This window comes from Lepidothrix coronata, unplaced genomic scaffold, assembly GCF_001604755.1.
Source record: "Lepidothrix coronata isolate B3197 unplaced genomic scaffold, Lepidothrix_coronata-1.0 Scaffold15, whole genome shotgun sequence".
NCBI lineage: Eukaryota > Metazoa > Chordata > Aves > Passeriformes > Pipridae > Lepidothrix > Lepidothrix coronata.
The window spans coordinates 7127528-7148008 of record NW_016690195.1 but is presented as its reverse complement, the minus strand read 5'-3'; the positions used below and the strand labels follow the sequence as shown (position 1 = coordinate 7148008).

Below are 20481 nucleotides of genomic sequence, written 5' to 3'. Positions count from 1 at the left end.
GGGCTGTGGTTCTGAGATGTGGAAAAAACAATCAAGGCTACATCTATCTTCAACCTTGTGAATGTCCTGATTCTCAGAAACACAGAATACTTAGTCCCACTATAGACAATATTACAGGAACTAACAATAGGAATTAGGTCTTTTACTAACTTCTACCTTTGTAACCGCTTAAAACTTAGGCTATATATTACCCTCAAACTGCTAGTAGAACATTATATTTTAGATTCTTTTCTTTTGAACATTTTTCCTTTACTTTTCTACTCCATATTTACCTTTGAGAAAGAGCTAGTTTTAGGGAGAGAAAACTTTGCCTTCTTTCCTCTTTCAAGACTGAATTAGTACTGTTTACTTTCTCCCTGGAAGGATGTGTTCTGTCATTCCTTATGACTGGACATTGAACTATGTCATTGCAGAAGATTAACTCAATTCCCTTCCTGTTTTGTTTTCTTTATTCATATGCTTTTTGTGTTTCCAAGTTAATCTTACTGTGTCATTTTTTGTTTTCGTCATTTGAAGACTCAACTGGGAAACTTTACTTATTTTGATACTGTAATTACTTTTAGTCTCTTTTCTGAACCCAGTTTGTTATTTCACTAGATGGTCAATTCCTTAATCATCTAGAGAATTAATTGCTTGAGTGTACTGGATGCACACACAAGAGTAGCCCTGATAACCATCTGCAGCTTTGGTGTCACACATACAATTAAATGAAAACTTCAACTTAAATAAAAGTTCTGTAGCTTCTGTCACAGCGATGTCTCATTAAGTCTTTTTCTGTAATACAGATATACCAATGTTAGATATGTTAATACTGCATAAGTGTAAGCTGCAATTAAAATTCTAGGAAATTCACAGCTCTTAAAATACTTTTATATTACTTGAATATCTATATTAGAAATACTTTCACAGAAGCAAAATTTACAGGCAATAATCCATCTTGTTGACCTATGCTGTTACCCAAAGATAACTGAAAATGCCTATTAGGATTTAACTTTTATTTCATATATTCAACAGAATTAAAATCTTGAGTTCTCAGTTTAGACAGCAATAGATTTTGTAAAAGATAGAAGAGGTTGGGTTTTTTTTGTGCATTTTGACAATATGTGTCACAGTGTCCTTGCTCTGAAATGATTTAATAGAATTTGGATAGAACATTTCCAGGAAAAAAAAAGGCCAGTACCCAAAGTTGTCATGCAACAGGCAGTCACATCTATAATAACTGCCATTAAGACCCATTAATATAATCACTGGAACTGGAAACATAAAAAATATTGATAGGTCTAGTCATAAAAAAAAAAAACCCTTATGTTTTTAGTGCTTTACCAAAGTATCGATGTTAAGATTAGTGTCTGAAATTCAATGTAAATATCATACAAAGTGGGTTGATGGAACAGGAGAGGTATGTTGACTTAATCATTGAATCCTTCAGGATCTTTCAAATCAAACAATGTGTTAAATATTCAGTTCTTTTCAGCTTTGCTTCTCTAGTGTGCAACTGGATGTTTCTAAACAGATCTGTATTTTTAAATAAGAGATGTGAGTTTTAATCTTGTGCCCCACATTGTGGGGTGGATCCTTTTCCAAAAGATATTTATTATGAAGCTTGCTGCAAGAGTTATTTCGTGGGATCAAGACAGTCATAGGGAACAAAGAAAAAGATGCTAGAAATCTTTTCTAATGAGTGTATGTTGTATAAAAGTATAGGAAACACAATAAGCTGTGAGTGGTTGATACTTCAAATTTCTGTTTAATACAAGTACTGACTAATTTAAGCAAAATTTAACCAAACCAGACAGGTCATTGATCAGATGCTGTTCTATTGGGTACATCTTTCCTTTCAAGGGGCAGGTGGCTGCTGTCTTTTTTAGTGTATTATACTGTGTAAGTATTAAGCCCCACTAACATGGACATGGGCAATGCTCAATAGCCCTTATCAAAATATGTGATGCTTTGCCTTTTTTTAATCAAAACTTTTTATATAGTAGTTTTATTTCAACGGACAAATAATTCCAATGAAAAAGAATCTGCACAGCTCCTTTGAATCAAAACAAGCACTTAGGTTTTTCTAGTGCATATACATGAGTGATGAGATCTATGTGTGCACCCAGTCATGCTAAGATGAAAGTCTGTGTTAGTCTAAAGCTTTGGTAGTATTAGAATGTGTTTCAGCACTGGTTTTAGATGTGGTATCAACCTCAAATTCTTTTTTTGATTAATTCCATTTCTGTGAAGCCCCTGGCACATGAGGAAATGTAGGAATCATATGCTTAATAAAAAGTTTTGTGTGAAAAACTTTGCTGTATATTTTAAAACAAACCCAAAACTTTTTTTTCTGTTAGGAATATTTTTGGACACATTGAACGCCTAAATTAAAGCTTTTATTAGCAGGGCTTGTGCACTTGTTGCTTGATAATAATCAGTGCATTGACAATTGTGACAATCAGTCACAATTTGTTTGTAAGAACTGCAGTTTTGGATGATTTTTAGTAATTAAAGCTACCTTGGTACATGAACAAGACAGGAATTTTTGAACCTCTTCTGATGATTATAGCTAGAAGACAGTGTACATTTCAAATGTCCAAGTAACTGTATAGTATTCCTCCTCTGGAAAAATGGAAGATGTGCACTATGCTATTAAAAAACCCGAAAAAGCACTTTGCAACATAAGGTGGGAGTTATTTGTTAGAATTCTGAGGGCAAATAAAATACTAATTGACTTCACTGGATCATTAGCCTAAAGCAGAGTGATTTTTTTTTTTTAATTATTAGCTAATTAGTGCATGAAGGAGTGGGATGGGCCATGCTCTTGTAATGAAGTGCAAGAAGAATGAAATTTTGATTCTCAGAAGTTTTAGTGTCTTATTTCTCCTGTAAACTGTGATTTACCCACAAGCAAGTAAAATGCATAGATGGGAACTTTACTGACACATCTACATGCACAGTCCTACTCTTCTACTAATCCCTTGATTAGCAACAAAGGTGCGTTATTTCAGTAAGCACTTCTTTTTTCCAATACTTTTAAAGTAAATAACAGTAAATGCTGTTGACTATACACAGTGGTGAGATACTTTAAATCTCTGGTTTAAAATGAGGTTCTCCATTAACATATTTAAGAGTTTGTGAAAGACAGCTGCAGAAGGGAATCTTGCTCTCTGTTGACTGAAATTTGCTATGCAGGATTCAGTGCAGCTTGAGAGGGAGCTTTTGAATTATAAAAGAAGATGAAACAGCTGCATTTCCTTTATGGAAGATATGGTGTTTTACTTTGAATTTTAGGAAAATACTGTAAATGCAGCATAGCTATGCGTGGAATAGTAACTGGCACAGAAGTAGGTTGGGGTGCCAATGCATTATGGTAATAGTGAACAGCTTTATAATTTGCTGAGAAGATAAATTGACATGAGAAAAGGGGCGGTTGTATAAACAGAATAAATTTTGTCAGTATGCAAATCTACTTTCTGGGAACAATCTGACAGAAATCATGAACTGTAAAAATCCAATTTTAGGAACTGTGAATTTACTTAGAACTCAGCATGTTCTTACTTAGAATCACCTCAAATATAACTTAGAGCTGTTGATGATAGATATATTAGTAAATATTTGATTTGTTAGGTACATTTAACTAGATATTAGCTATTTTAGAAACAAGATTAGTCTTTTACCATGATCATATTAAAATGCCTAGTGCAACATTTTCTCATGCCTTGGACAATACACTTACTTAAAATTTATTTTTCACATGTTTTTGTGATTTTTAAAGAGAAACTTCATTATAGGTAGAATATATATATGAGTCAAAATAGGTGTTAGGAACTGTGCTTTACAGCCTTATTTTTGTTCTAATTGTTCAGTAAGACCTCTTCCAGTAACAAGCTTATTTTAAAATATGTAACCAGTGACAAGTTGTTGCCTCCATATCACCTAAAAATTAGTTGGAGGGTGAGAATTTAAGTAAAAGAACTATTTTCTCTTGCATCATTAGTTAATATTATTATACAGAGAAATAGCTGTACCAAAAAGGACACCTAATTAAACTTCTACCTTCCAAAAAACAAGCATCAAACTAAAGTATACTTCTGACATTTTTAATAAGAAATTTGTAGCAACTAAAGTCATTTTTTGGTGGTAGAAAAGTGCATTTCATGATAAAATTCAGAGTGAAAATTCAGAAATATTTGATGTTTTCTAATCAATAAGTTTAGGCTTCTGCCTCTTAATGCTGAATACATGTTATTGTGCAGTTCTGACTTTAATTGGTACAAAGCAATGTGCAAATGTAATTTAATATCTAGCTGGAACCATGCATCGTGTAGTAAAGCTAACCAGAAAAGGAAATGAATTGGGGTTTTTGTTTTTTTGTTTTGGGTTTTTTTTGGTTTTTTTTGTTTGTTTGTTTTTTTTGTTTTTTTTTTTGTTTGTTTGTTTGTTTGTTTTTATTTTTATTTTGTCATTAAATTCTGAATATTAGTATTGCATGTAATTTTATGAAGTTTCTAATGGTTTGGTAGAAAAAGTTTTTATACTGACTGGGAGGCAAATCAGAAAAAGAGAACTGAAAGGTCCACTGAGCCCAGCAGCTGAATAACCAGGCACTTTGGGGGCCCAGAGTGATCCTGGAAGCCACATAGCAAAGTACCAGCAGCTGGAAAAACAGGTTTTGTCAGAATGAATATTTCTATCAATCTTACTGACTGTAACAATTTAATATCACAAATACAAATTTAATATTAGAATTATTTGATCATAAAATGTGAAATAAAGTATTCGTTGATATAAAAAGTAGTCTTTCCCTTTTTAACACAAACAAGAAAGGAGTAGAATCAGAATCATCAAGATTGAAAAAGACCTCTAAGATCATTCAGTCCAACCTCGGAAGGAAGTTAGAGAGCTGAGGTTTCCTTTCTGTGTCTTCTGCCTACACTCTAACCTTTGCAGACCAGAACACTTTTCATTTTCCTGCTGGGTTGATGAACACATTGATCCTTTCACAGAATGGCACTTTAGTAATATGAATGGTAGATAGAAGACACAAATGAATACATATATTTGTATTAAAACTGCCTCTCTATACATGTCATGTTGTATTGAAAATGATGAACTAAATGACATTTTTGGATCCCTTCCCTTTGTCTGAAACAAGGATTAAACTGATATGTTCAGTTTCCTGTATAAGTGCTGTAACTTCTTAATTTGCAATATATATTTTAAAAATAATTAAATAAATCAAGAGAGACTGTAAGTATAATTTTTGACTGATTTTTGCATATTTTGTATTAGGGATAGTATTAATGGCTTAAGCCTGTCAGAGAACTACATGGACTATCTAGATTTTTAAACCCCAAATACCAACTAATATGAAACCGCTGTTCCTTGGAGTGGTGTTTTTACAGACCCATGCAGAAATGTGTGGCAATTCTGTGAGGCTGAGGTGAGGGGGTGCAGCAAAAAAGAGGTACTAATTTAAGAACTAATACCAATACAATATTACCTAATCCGTTTATCATGTCCTGCTACAATCTCATAGTCCTATTTTTTTCTTTCTAGGATCTAGGATCTAGGATTTGGAGTCAATTTCACAAGGTTAAAGAACTTAGATTCTCTCTGTTCTCCGACTGAAATGAATTAGATGAGTTAATGTGTCTCCATAGTATAAAATAAATTTTTTTGCAAGGATTTGAAGGAGTTTTTATAGCCCATGGTAACCACCAAGCATTTTGTCGTTTATATTAGTGCCTGAGGGAAAGAGGGTGCTAGAAAAGTTTCAGAAATTTGGAAAGTGTTCTTAAACATATTCTGTTTTCAGATAGAGTGGTTGGGAAAAGATCAAAAGAACACTACCTCCAAACTGTTATTCTTTCAAAAGTCTTTCTCACAAAATAATACCTACATAGACTTATTAGTTATTTATTTAAGGAGGGTTTGGGTTTTTTTCCCCCTTAAAAAAACACTTCAAAATTAGTTGCTTTGTTATGAATACAGTTTATCACAAAATAGAAGAGGAATCCTCTATGTCTGAACATAAAATGGTATACTTGTTGGCTAGTATTTTATTCTAACTACAGGAAAAGCTTTGTTTAGAAATAAATGGAAGGACATAGATAATCCTGAAGATGTGACCTATCTTTCTGATTTTGGTGAGAAATATATCTTGGATTACTGGCTTGATGGAAGAATTTTTTATGTGTAGCTTATTCACCTTCTTTCTAACATGACATCTCATCTAAAAATAAAATTTAAAGAAAAAATACACAACAACAAACAAACAAACAAACAAACAAAAAACAACCAACCAAACCAACAAGAACTTAAATACAAATATTCATAATGAACAAGTCAAGATGAAAGACTACAGTAACTGGAGCAATATCCTGATGTTAAAAGTAAAGAAAAAAAAAACAAACAGAAAAAAAACCCAGTAAAAAGTCAGGTAATTTTGTATACTGAGTCTAGTGACTCAGAGTTAATGTTCTTTGTAGAAGCCCATATGATGCTGTAGTTTGGATTTGTGACTAAAGCAGTTGATAGCACAACAAAGTTTTGGCTACTGCTGAGCTGGGTTTGCACAACAATCAAGGCTTTCTTTTCCCCCTCTTCTGTCCCCATAGACCAGGCATAGGCAAGATACTGGAAAGGGTCAAAACCTAAACAACTGACACAAATTGACCAAAAGGATATTTCATACCATATAACTTCCTGGTCAGCAATAAAAGATGAGGAGAAGGGCTGAGAGACAAGTAGTAATTGCTTGGAGACTGGTTTGATTATTTATTTGTGCAATGTGGTGAATTATTGCCTTTGCATCATTTGTTTGTTTTTTTTTCTTTTTTCTCACCTCTTCACTTATTAAACTGTGTTTTGAAGAGTCTTTATTTTGGCCCATGAGTTTTCTTGCTTTTTCTCTGCCTGTTCTCTCCCCTTTATGCTGTTGGGGGCAGAGAAGGGAGGGAGTGAGCAGCTGTGTGGTGCTTGGCTGCTAGGTGGGTTCAATCCACTACAGTTCCCTTCTCTTCTTGTACTTTTAATAACTGATTTCAAAGTCACTCAAGTGATGGAATATTTCTTTTTTCTTTATACCCTGAATGTAGAAAATTACTTACTCTTGAAAAATAGGTGTCAGTATTGTAGTTTCAGAGAGTGGTCTGCATAACCTAAACTCTCTTATTCCATGTCTTGAATGTGAAAGTCACAGGGCGCAATCCTTTCCCTGGTGCCCAGAGCAAGGTTCTGCCTAGCCCATGTAATGGATTGACCCTGACTGGATGCCAGGTACCCACTAACGCTGCACTCTCACTCCCCTCTACAACTGGACAGAGAAAAAAAAAAAAAAAAACAGTGAAGGATTCATGAGTTAAGAGCTGGGAGAGATTTAGTGATCACCGTCACAGACAAAACAGACTCAAAGTGGGGATATTAATTGAATTTATTACAGACAGGATCAGAGCAAAAGAGCGAGAAGTAAAATAATCTTAAAAACACCTTCCCCCCCAATCCTCCTTCCCTCAAAGTTCTACCTTCTCCCCCGCCATGGTGCAAGGAGACAGGGCATGAGGATTATGGCAGTTGTTTCTGCCACTGCTCAGGGAGAGGAGTCCTGCCACTGCTCAGGGAGAGGAGTATTTCCCCTGCTCCCGTGGGGTGCCTCTCACAGGAGACAGTCCTTGATGGACCTCTCCAGTGTGAGTCTGTCCCACAGGCAACAGTTCTTCCCAAGCTGCTGGCCCGTGAGTCACTCCTCCATGGGGTGCAGTCCTTCACCAATGAGCTGTACCTGCATGAGTCCCCCACAGAGGCCACAAATCCTACCTGGGAAAAACCTGCTCCAGTATGGGCTTCCCTCTCCATGGGCTGCAGGACCCTGCTCCATCTTGGGCCTCCTACGGGGTCACAGCCTCCTTCGGATATCCATCTGCTCCAGTATGGGCTCCTCCATGGGCTGCAGGTGGGTCTCTGCACCCCGATGGTCCTCCATGGGCTGCAGGGGCACAGCTGCTCCACCGTGGTCTGCACCACGGGCTGCAGGGCCGCAGCTCCGGTGCCGGGAGATCCTCCTCCACCTCCTTCTGCACTGACCTCGGTGTCTACATTGATGTTCCCATGTTCTCACTCTGCTCTTCCCTGGCTGGAATTTTTTTTGTGCAACAACCTTCTGTTCTTAAATATGTTATCTCAGAGGCATCACTGTTACTCCTAATTGGTTTGGCCTTGGCCAGCGGCAGGAAGCCCATTCTGGAGCTGGCTGGCATTGGCTGCACGGAACTAGGGAAGCTTCTAGCAGCTTCTAACAGAAGTCACCCCTATAGCCCCCCCGCTACCAAAACCCAGCCACAGAAACCCACTATACCCATTATCCAGCCTGGATAGACACAAATTCTTTCTAGCCTGAGTGCCATTGTAGTGGCATCTTGACAGTGCTGTGTCTGACCAATAACATGATTGTGTGGTTTCTGGATTAGCACTCATTTGTATCCCATCATTTGGTCATGCATAGTGGACAACTTTGACTATTCATGGTTGTTAAAACTCTACTAACTGATAAATAAAAAGTTCCGTAGGGGGGCATGTCAGTGAATACTATTTTGAATATAAAGGTTTTCCTGATAATTTTTAAATCTTTTAATAATAATCTTTGTTTGTTTGTTTTGATTCAGGCTGTCTGGAATGAATATACCTCCTCCAGTTATCAGCAACAAAAACTGGCTCAGACTACATTTTGTAACAGACAGCAATCACCGATACCGTGGATTTAGTGCTCACTACCAAGGTACATTTAAAGAAATACATTTTTTGTTGTGGCTGGTTTTGTTAGGATAAATAGTGCCTGAAGTTTTAGAGGAAATGGGAAGTGCCCCTTATAAAAAATTCTCATAAAAGTATACTTTGTTGTACAACCTGCTATATCAAATTACAGTATGTTAGAGTATGGGTATTTTATTATCAGGAGATATCTGCTTTCCTTTAGCCTGTGACAGTACTTAGTTTTTAAAAAAGGTCCTAATATTCTGAAAAATACTGTGTAACAGATACAGAAATCATAGTTTTATAATTAAATTATGTAATTGACTCTATAGTTGTATAAATTATGTTTGTAAAACAGTAGGTTTCTATTTATTAATGTAGTATTTAGTCACTATTATCTCTTACTACCTATTTCTGAATGCTTTGCGCTGTTAAAGGTTTAATTAACTTGTAAGATTCTACCCACTGTTTTTATGAACAAGCAGTATTTTGAGTAAGAGTAAAATCGTCTGAAGCATTAATTTGAGGATATCACCATTTTGAACAAGGTCGTTCTATTGATGAAGTGCTAATGAAAACTGAACTTCATTAGTGTATGGGAATACTGTAAATAATATTTTTCAATATCCACAGTGTACCAGTGGACCTTCAGGGGACAGCAACCCTTTTTGTGTTTTTTTTCCATTTATCTGATGAAAAAAAAAAATCATGGCATTCTTATCAGGATTTAGTTCAAGAATTTCATTTATTTCTTACAGAAAATTTAGCATAGGAAGAGATTAGCTACATAAAGTGCACTGCAGAATCTGATAAAATTAGTCAACTAATGTAAAAATTGCAATTAACAAAAGCCTATGGCTGTTTTTTTCATGAAATTGATCTTTGATAATGGTAAATTTTACAACTCTGTCATTGTCTCAAATAGCCTATTTTATACAAGAACAGAAAATATTTGATTACTATTTTCAACAAATATTGTATATCTCTATTTGGACTTTCTGATTCATAGATTTTCTGGAATGTGCATTCTCTGTGAGTTTACATGAAAGGAGCTTTCTTACTCTAGCTCCAGGGCTGCTATAACTGTTTATGAAAAGCAGTGACATGTTTTTTGCATGATATCTTTCATATCAAATATGATAAATCACACTCTTTACTAGGAAATCTATTTTACAGGACTGTTAAAAAATAGACCGTAGGAACTTTCTCTATTAAATCTACCCCACAATTGAGAAATCGCATGATAACTATTTTGGTGGTTTGAGTGAAGTAGTTTGGATTGTCGAGCTGTTCATTTTGAACTAGTGAGAAAAAAAAGAACAAACTATGTCTCAGATGGCACACATACATGCATTCCTGCTGAAAGTGTGAGGTAATATGTAATGGAAGAGAACAGACTTTCAAAAATGTGTTTTGTGCAAGACACATAAAACCTGTGAGTTGGTAGGTGTAGGAGATTTGAATATGCTGTGTGTCTTCTATTTCTCTTTACTACCTACAAATGTAGTGATTACATAATGGGGTTTTTACTATTGTTTTGGTTTGCTCATTTAATTTTTAATGTTATATTGCTGAATGTATATTGCTAAGTTGTCAAATGATTCAGTAGCCCACCATATGTAAAATTAAAGGAATGTCTTTTGTAACTCTCTAAAAAAAACATAGGCAGGAAAAATATTCAGCATGTTAAGGCATTAAGTGTGCATACTTAAATCTGTATGATCAATAAAAAATAGCCTTAATAGTAGAAATGTAAAAATGCATGGTCAGGTAATAGGGATGAGCAGTTTCTGGGTCAATGGTAGACTAAAGGAGAGACTGTGATGAAATTAAATAAATATCGGTGGTAGTTTGGGCTAGGCCTTCCTTCATAGAATCATAAAATGGTTTGGGTTGGAAGAGACCTTAAAGATCATCTAGTTCCAAGCCCCCTGCCATGGGCAGGGAACCTCTCACTAGACCAGGTTCCTCAAATCCTGCCATGAACACTTCTAAGGATGGGATATATTAAAAATCTTTAATACATTTAGAAAACAAACAAAAATATATAGCACAAAGTATTTCAGTTTGTTAAGAAATGAAACCTTACCTTTTTTCAGTTAGAGACAACTTTAGCCTTCTTATAAAGAGCATTTTCAAACATTAACCTCACTGCTGCACTGGCATGAGTTTTCAAAAAACCGAATACCTGATAAAAATACAAAAGACATTTGCAAAAAACCACATAGTACAGGTGCCTCTTTTTCTTTCTGCATCACTTTTGGGAGGGCGTCTGTTAATCCTTTCAATAGCCTGCATTGTCACTCTATTACACAGTAATAGCTGTAACTTCTTTCTGAGTTCCCTCCTTGAAACTTAATATTTCCTACATAGTACCATTGTAACCAGAATTACTAATTTCTTACTGTTTCCTCTACTTTAATTTCCTTTAACCTAGAACATTTTGAAGGGGCCAGATGCTGAATTCTGAACTTCAGAACAGTGCAAATTTTATTCTGTAGCTCCATGGCATTTCATACCCTTTTCACCTAATTACTCCCTTGGCCTGCTGATTTTATTTTCACAAGTAGACATTTTGTGCTAGCATGTTTGGGTCATGGTTTAATTCTGAGTAACAGTGAAGCCCTCCCACTGCCACTCACTCCCTCCACCCCCACAGTAGAAGAGGACAGAAAATAAGAAGAACAAGAGTAAAAAAGTACATGTTTGAAAGGAAGATGTGGAAGATCAATCATCAATTACTCTCCTGGGTAAAACAGTCATATTATAAAACATTTAATGACTGACTGGGGTTTTGGAAAACAAAAACAAATAGGAAAACAAATACAAAAAATGCCCTGCCTCTCCTCTTTTGTAGGCTTAATTTCATTCCAGTCACTTCTTCCCCTTCTTCTATCTACTCCACCACAGATTACACTTTGTCTCTGATGGTGGGCAGTGCAGGAGGTTCAGGTCAAGGTGTAGGAGTTAATTTCTGCTACTCCTCATTTCTTACTCCTTTCTTTTTTCATTTATTTCTTCTTACTCATTTCTTCTGCTTTGATGTGCACTGACCCTGGACCGCAATCTCTTAGGGAAAGAACCTGCTCCAGTGTGGGTTATCCATGGGCTCCAGTCCCTAGAGGGTTTTACTAACTCTGGAATGGAGCACTCATGCTCTGACCTTGTTCCTTTCCTTTTCTTCAGTGTTTGTTGCCTTATCTTAAATACATCTTCACAGAGATGCCACAAATTCTACTGGTCGGCTCAGCTGTGTCCTGTGGTGGGTCCATGTGGAACCAGATGTGATAAGCATGGGACAGTTCCATGCTGCCTGAGGGCAGAAGGCACATGTGCAGCCCCTTCACCCCCCTGCTTCCAAACCCCTGGCATTTATACTAATTACAGTCTTATTCCCTTCTGTTCTCTTAAGTTTATGAAAGCTGGTTTTTTAAGATTCTTTTTCATAAGGCAGCCTCACATGGCCAAATATCAGTGTAATATATGAAGCTACTGTAGTCTAGATGTTTGAAAAGGAGACTAAAAGTGATGTAATGCAAAGTCAAAATATAGTTGCCTATGAAAAAAAACCCCAACAAATCCACAACAGAAAACCTAGTAAATTTTTGTGATTTTTTGTAAACACCCCTTTAGTTTAATTAATTACCATATTTTCCTAATTTTCTGTTTAAGACCTTGCAAACAGGCAAAGGCCTGTTCAGGCCTTTGAAAATTTTTAAATTGATTTATACAGAACAAATAAAATCTACTGAGATACATGAAAAGGTGGGAAACTCTCAGCTTCATATAAGAATATAGTAATGAAAGTTATGCGTATTACTTTCTTTTAATAGAAATTTTATATTCATGAAAGATAATGATTCATACAATATTTAAAAGACATTGGTAAACAATAATCAAAATGATATGTGTCAATTAGAAGAGAATCAAAATGTTTCCCTACCCAAGACACACTTATTCTTGCTTGTCTGGTCATCTGTGTTTCAGCACATCTTTCTATTCACTGAGGGTTCTTTGTCTTGATGTTTTCTCGTTTCTTTGTTAAAACTCCCTTTGAATAAGAAACTGTTGGCTGAAGTAGAACAAAAGCTTCTTTGGATCCTCCTGAAGCAGCTGCTTCAGTGTTTCTTGGCAATGGTAATCCTCTTTTGCTGTTTCTAAAATTAGTTGAGCTTTTTTACTCCATCCATTTGCAGTTTCTTTTGGTCACTGCTTTCTGTTGGCTACTTTTTGCACTCTGTCTCTTATGTATGAATCCATAATATTATCTAAGTGGACAGAAGGGATTAAGTTAGCCTCACAGCATCTGCTCTTACAGACTGGCATACACAAACTTTAACCTTCTTTATATTAAGCATACCCAGACTCTGAAAGGGCTTTCAGAAAAAACCAAAACCAAAGCAACTTCAGTATCTGATAGTTAAATATTACTTTAAACATCACTTTAAACATCTATAACTTTGCTATCTTTTTAGATCCCACATCCTTTTCCTCTCACTCTCTACCTTCCTCCTCCTTTAAAGCTCTGGATGGTTTCATTAGTAGCCCTACCGTTGCTATTTATTTCACTTGTGAAATCCATTTCTAAACTGATTTTGCTTCCTTCTCCTGTTCATTTGCTTCTGTTTAAGCCATATGAAAACTAATGCCTCCACTATGAAGAAAATAGTATAAAATATGTAAAAAATGTAAATTGAGTGCACAACTACATTTGCCTGCCATTAGGAATTTTTGCTTATAGGAAAATACAGATGAAGAGCTGAAATATATCCATCAGCTTTTCAGAATAAAATAAAATTTAATTGTCATGCTCATGTTTAAAAGTGTGCAAATGGTTACTCTTCTTAATACTTGACAGCCAGCTATATAGAGCTGAGGCTGGATAAATGCAAGAGCTTTGAATGTGGGATGCTGCAATACGGAGAAAAAATGTTGAAAAGTTTCCTCTTGCTCTGCTTGATTTTCTGTTGTTATTTTCTTTCTCTTTTAATTATTTTGTATATGAATAGAAATATATTTTCATTCAGAAATTATTTATGGAGTTAGGCTTCTCTTAATTTTTTTTGTTGGTTTTGGTTTGAGAAAGAATTTGAAGCAATTGGCAATCAGGTAAAGAACAATAGCTAAGTTGCCTCAGAACATCATGGCTGGAGTTGCCAGAAGGAGAAAACTTTTTTCAGAACATTTAGCAATTTGAACATATTTTGTCATTCATTCCTCATCTCAAAAACTATTGCAACAAACAGTACACAGTACTACTGCCATAAAACTTAGCCGTTGTAACATAGGTGAGATTTTTATGTTTAGACACCTACAGGTATCAAGATATCCATTAAAGTTGGAGAGCTGTGAAGCACTGTGCATGAATATATGTGCACTGATATATCACTGAAATCGCCTAGGGTACCCAAGATGTTTTTATAGCAGTGACAGAAGTGCAGAGGCTCTTTGGGCAGGCAAACCAGGGAGTTGCAAAGACATACGTAATGAAGTTACAAAACTGCACCAAGTCAAATTAGGTATTGGTAACTGAACCTTCCCCATACCTTGCTAATCCTGCTAGTGAGGGTTGCAGAGTGATACAGCTGACCCAGCTGGCATTGGGTAGAGGTGCTCTAGAGTGAAAGATACATCTGCATAGTGTTGGCAAATTTGAATTTACAGAACATATGGTGTGGTTTAGTGTATACCTAAACACTATGCAGCTGTTTGCTCCCAGTGAGGCAGGGGAGAGAGCTGGAAAAAAGGTAAAACTCATGGATTGAGATAAAGCCAATTTAACAGCAGAAAAAGGATGGGAAAATAATAATAATGATAAAAGAATATACAAAACTAGTGATGCACAAAGCAACTCACCACCAGCTGATCAATGCCCTGCCAATCTCCAAGCAGTGGCTGCAACCACTCAGCCAAGTCCCCTCAGTATTATTGTTCAGTATGATGTCACATGATATGGAATACTTATTTGGCCAGTTGGGGTCAGCTGTCCCTCTGTGTTCCCTTTCAAATTCTTGTGCACCCCCAGCCTCCTCATTGGCAGAGCAGCATAAGAAGCTGAAAACTCTTTGACTCAGGGTAAGCACTGCTCAGCAACAATTAAAACATCAGTGTGTTGTTCTCATCCTAAATCCAAAACATGGCGCTGTAACAGCTACTAGGAAGAAAATTCACTCTATCCCAGCAAAAATCAGGACAGCATGCCATTCTGGCACAGAAACTAGAAGATGGGAGAATAAACACTTATAGGCAACTGTTATGTCCTTAAGTACATGCTTTAAAACTAATTAAAGCACTACAATGACTAAATTTCCATTTCTTATAATAGCTTGTATGTCTAGTGCAAACACAGACACACTGATGTAGGTATCTTAATCTCAACTTGCACCTACTACGCACTTACTGAAATGTTTTTTTACTATCAGAAGACTCATGGTCTTGAGATTCCCTGAGAGAAATAAAGGTGCTGCATCACTTGAGTCACATTTGTAGAAGTCTGCTACTTGAACAGGGCTGTGCCTGCTTCTGCTCAGGCCAGTGCAAATAGGTTGCTGCTTGCATTGATAATTTATTTGACAGAAGATAGATTTTTCCTTCCTTATTTTAGACAGATACTTAGTTATCAGAATTGTAAATCTGTGACTTTTAAGACACTGAACTTCTATTGTCAAAACAGCCCAGATGTCTACCTGATTTTTCAATGGATGGAAGCAAAAGGAATCCTCTCTTCATAGACTAAAAGGAAATTACTAGAGCTTCTCAGAAGATTTCTTTTTTTTCCTCCAGACATAACAAAAACTTAAATTGCATTCGTTGTCACTTAAGTCAATTTTTGGAGTGGATTTTCATACTTGTGGGTCTTTTAGCTGCACTTCATCTTATACTGAGCTATATTTTGTAAACAGATTATTTTTCACCTTTGCACCCTTGATATGTCTTTTATTCACAACTATACACCCACACAATAACGGTGCAAAGAATTACATTGATTTTGCTCTAGTCAAGTCATAGACGAGAAAAAGTGCTGCATTTACTTGACCCTCCCCCATTTTAAAGAACTTATTTTTAGAATTCTGCCAGTGATAGCTTTTAAAAACGTCATTGTTGACAGTTAGCTCTGTGTGCCCATCCAGAAAGATCTGTTTTTAAAATTTTAACTCACCTTTTCCTACTTCAAATAGATAATGCTTCATTTAAAAAAGTTGATAGTACTAATGTTAAATATTAAAACTTGGTAGTCTGTGCTAATGTTTAAATTGTTGGATTGTAATTTACTTCTGAAATAAGTGGTGCAGTAAAGAGTCCTTTCCAGTTTTAATGATTTAACAGATGCATCTTCTTAATTTCATACTTGCCATAAAGAAAAACCTCTAATATTTTAGGTGCATTCAAACATTTTAATAGCTTTCTGTTTCATTTACTATTCTATGCACTTCTAGTTTTGTTTACAAAAGAGCAAATGATAATATTCTGGGTACTACTGACTGTAAATAATTCCATCTCCTTTGTAGAAGACAAGAAAAATGTACTGAGATACTATTTATTTCAATTTAGGTAATGCTTAGAAAGCATTTTCTTTGGTTAGGTCAGGTTTGTTGAAAGTTCAGTAATTTATAAATTTAAATGAAAAACATAATTTCAAGCAAGAATAAAAACCAAGGAAAGGATATATTGTAACTATAAAATCTGTAGGTAATATGAATAATCCTGGTTTATGGAAGGGGAAAAAGTATTTAAAGCTCAATGTGGTTTTAGTGATCCTGTTAATACATATATAAATATTATATACAGTTATATATAAAACTATTTTTATATAATATATAATATATATTTATATAGAACTGCATATACTATTTATAATTATATATACGTTTACATATAGTAATACATATGTGTATATGTATACATATACATATTTTATACATATATTAAAAATATTTCATCCAAGGAAATCCACTAAAATTCAAGAAAAATTAACTATTCTCTAGCAATTGAACACTTCTATTGATAGTACATAAACTATACAGTGTATAGGACCTTCAAAATACTTAATTTTGATAAGGTCAAAACATTGATCCATTAACCTATACATCTGTATGCTTCATAGCCTCCAAACACTGTAATATATTGCACTGATGAGCTGTTCGTGTCAAGATGATAAAACAACTGAGGGAACAACATGGAATGAAACACTTGTTTACATTCAAAATATTTAGTGCTATTGAAATTAACTGTTGGAACATCTTGTTTCCACTTTGAAAATTGTTGACATGCAAATGTTCTCATAATATGCTTGGGCTTTTTTTTAAGTGATTTATATTTTTCTGTAGTGAAAATCATTTTACCATGGTCGAACATGACAAGCCATTCAAGTTAGTTTATTAATAGTTTTGAACATTATAAAGTTTACTGGACACTAAAGTAAGCAAACTTGAAGTGGTCGAACTTTAGAAAACGGATTTTAAATGTTGAATACTCACTGACATCAGATGTGTTGGAATTATTTCTGCTGGAAGATTTACTCCCATTTCCTTCCCTCCCTCCTCCCTCACCTAGAATTTTCAAGATTTTTAAGCTCTAGGAGGTAATTTTTCATTTTGGAGGGGGCGGTCTTCTATCATTGGGGGACACAGTCACAATGAAAGAAATCATTCTGATGAGAAAACAACAGTCAGATGAAGAGATAATGAAGTAACTGAATATGGGATTTTTTCCCATGTACTTTCTAAAAAGACTGTATAAATTATTATGCTGAATTATCTCTTCTTTCCATCTCTTCAGCCTAAAGACAGAATCATTTGTTATGTAGTTACAGAGAACACTTGCACTTATGACAGAAAGCATGTTTTCATGTCTTTGAGGATATAAGAGTGGAGTAGTTATAATTTTAATCATATAAACTGGCTAGCTGTGTGTTGAGGCATAAAGTATGTCAAATATAGCTTTTATGCTCTTTTAAATGTTTCTTCCTCCTCTTTTATTTGTGAAAACTCTAACCACACCGTATATGTGTAGACAATAATATGCTGAATAACCTCCTGCCTAAAGATAGGAAAATTATTCTTTTTCCAATAGAAAAAATAGATCCAAAATTCTGCTTTTGAATATGAATATGGAAGTGACCCATGCAACATGTTATGTCAGAAGTTATTTCTTAGTTTTAAATAAGATACTTCAGTTTTTACTCATTCCCAGTATAAGTAAGGTTGAGGACATTTGGTATCGCTCTTCAGAATTGTCTAAGATTATCTAATTTCAGAAGTAAAAGTACCTTTTGCAAAGTATCCCCCAGTAAATAAGAAAGAAAATCTATTTAATGAAAAATTAATCTTTTAATGAATGCTTCTTCAAGTAAGGAAGGAAATTTTCTGAACTAATTTTTCAATTTCCAGTTACACTTTCCCCACCTTAGTTCCTGCCAATGAATACTTTTATACTTTAAAACATTGACCCCTTTATTCATGTAACATATCAGTAGCAGTATGAGAAAGCTGAAAGAATTTGACTTTTCTTCTCCATTCACAGACACCTGGAAATTATTAAAATATATATCTTCGTTCAACACAGTATTTTCGCTTAAACGCAGCTGAGGCAATAAACCTTACATACTAGTGCATATTATTCTATGGAGTTTGTTAATCTGCAAAATCAATAACTACTACCAAAGAGATTCTCAGTTATGCAATTTCTTTAGATCTTCATTATGTGAAATTTCAGTACTGTTCATATCTGAAAGAAAACTTAGTAGAAGTCTCCTGAGAACCATGGTGGTCAAACCTTCTCTGTTTCTGTTTGAAAACTGCAAGAACAAATGTAGAATAGCAGTGTGAATACTAAAGTATTTGTAGCATTGGTGTTTGTTGTTTTGTTTGTTTGTTTTTAATTTATTTAATTGCTTGGTTTTATAGATGTCTATATATATTTTTTTTTTTGTCTGAATCCTGTAGCAATGAACATTGGTTTACCTTTTCAGAAAATGAACTTTTTTGAATATGTATAAGAAAGATAGAGAACCAAGTAAAGTGGTTAGAGTGGAGAGTGAGGCATTGTGAAGGAAAGATTTAGCTGATAGAATGGACAGTAATAAGGAGATGGAACCTGTAGGGAATCTGTTGAATAATTATGACTAACCGGATAAGAAAACTTCTTGTATGATATATACCCTGGCTGGAATCTAGTATGTGCTAGTTGGATTTAACAGAGAGGACAAATCTTAGAAGATACAAGATGGTGTGCGCAAGGAGAAATGTTCAAAAATGAGTTTGTCAGTATCCTCGAATTCGAAATGTGAAAATTCACCTTTCCGACATGAAATAGCTGAAACCTAGCATAAAAGTTTGGGTTAACAAGGTACTTTTTGGACTGTATAGAGTGGATTTCATCATGAGCAGTTAAAAATAGTGTCATGCAGAGTTATCATGGTTTAAAGACCTTAGCTTGTGTGACTTCTTTGTCTCTCTCTTTGCATAACAAGAACTGCAAAATTATCTTAATTTCATAGGATCATAAAATAGCTTGAGTTGGAAGGGACCTTTTAAAGGTCATCTACTCCATCCCATCTGCAGTGAGCAGGGACATCTTCAACTAAATCAGAGCCCCATCTAGCCTGGCCTTGTATATTTCCAGGAATGGGGCATCTGCTACCTCTCAGGGTGAGCTGTTCCAGTGTTTTACAACTGTCATTGTAAAAAGTTTTCCTTATATCTAGTAAAAATTGACCCTGTTTCAGTTTAAAACCACTAGCCTTTGTCCTATCATTCCATGCCTTGCTAAAAAGTTTGTCCCCATCTTTCTTATAGGCCCCTACAAGTACTGAAATGCCATAATAAGGCCTTCCCAGAGCCTTCTCTTCTCCAGGCTGAACAATCTCAATTCCCTCAGCCTTTCCTGATGTGAGAGGTGCTCCATCCCTCTAATTATCTTTGTGGCCCTCCTCTGGACCTTCTCTAATAGGTCAATGCCCTTCCTGTGCTGGGGACCTCGGAGCTGGATGAAGTATTCCAGATGGGATCTCATAAGGGCAGAGTAGAGGGACAGAATCACCTCTCTTGACCTGTTGGCCAGGCTGCTTTTGATGCAGCCCAGAGTATGATTGGCCTTCTGGGCTACAAGTGCACATTGCTGGGTCACATCCAGCCTCTCATCCACCAGCACCCCCAAGTCATTCTCAGCAGGGCTGCTCTTGTTCTATTCAACTCCCATCCTGTATTGATTGAAGGGGTTGCACCGACCCAGGTACAGCACCTAGCACTTGATCTTGTTGAACCTGCTGAGGTTCCCATGGGCCCACTTGTCAAGCTTGTCCAGATCCCTCTGGATGGCATCCTATCCTTCAGGGATGTCAACTACACCACTCAGCTTGATGTAGTCTTCAAACTTGCTGAGGGTGCACTTGATCCCTCTGTCTATATCATTGATGAAGATACTGAATAACACTGGTCCCAACGTGGAACCCCGAGGGACACCACTTGACCACAATGTCCATCAGGACACTAAACTGTTGACCACTTCCTTCTGGATGAAACTGTCCAAACAATTCCTCGTCCATTGAACAGTTCACCCATCAAATCCATCTCTTTCCAGTTTAGAGAAATGGATGTTATGGGTGACTTGTCAAAGGCTTTACAGAAATCCAGAGAGATGGCATTCCTTTGTCCATTGTTGCAGTTGGTCCATTGTAGAAGGCCACTAGGTTGCTTAGACAGTAATTGACCTTGGTGAAGCTGTGCTGACTGTCCCAAATTACCT

General features: G+C 35.7%; 1 protein-coding gene across 4 annotated transcripts in view; it reads left to right on the top strand.

The window, feature by feature from the left end:
- Positions 1-20481, top strand: part of CSMD3 (CUB and Sushi multiple domains 3) — a 618429-nt gene that overhangs the window by 223735 nt on the left and 374213 nt on the right. For all 4 annotated transcript variants that reach the window (XM_017806514.1, XM_017806517.1, XM_017806516.1 and 1 more), the window contains exon 6: positions 8649-8761. In XM_017806514.1, the coding sequence (XP_017662003.1) occupies positions 8649-8761 (113 nt within the window). The remainder of the gene's footprint in view (positions 1-8648; positions 8762-20481) is intronic.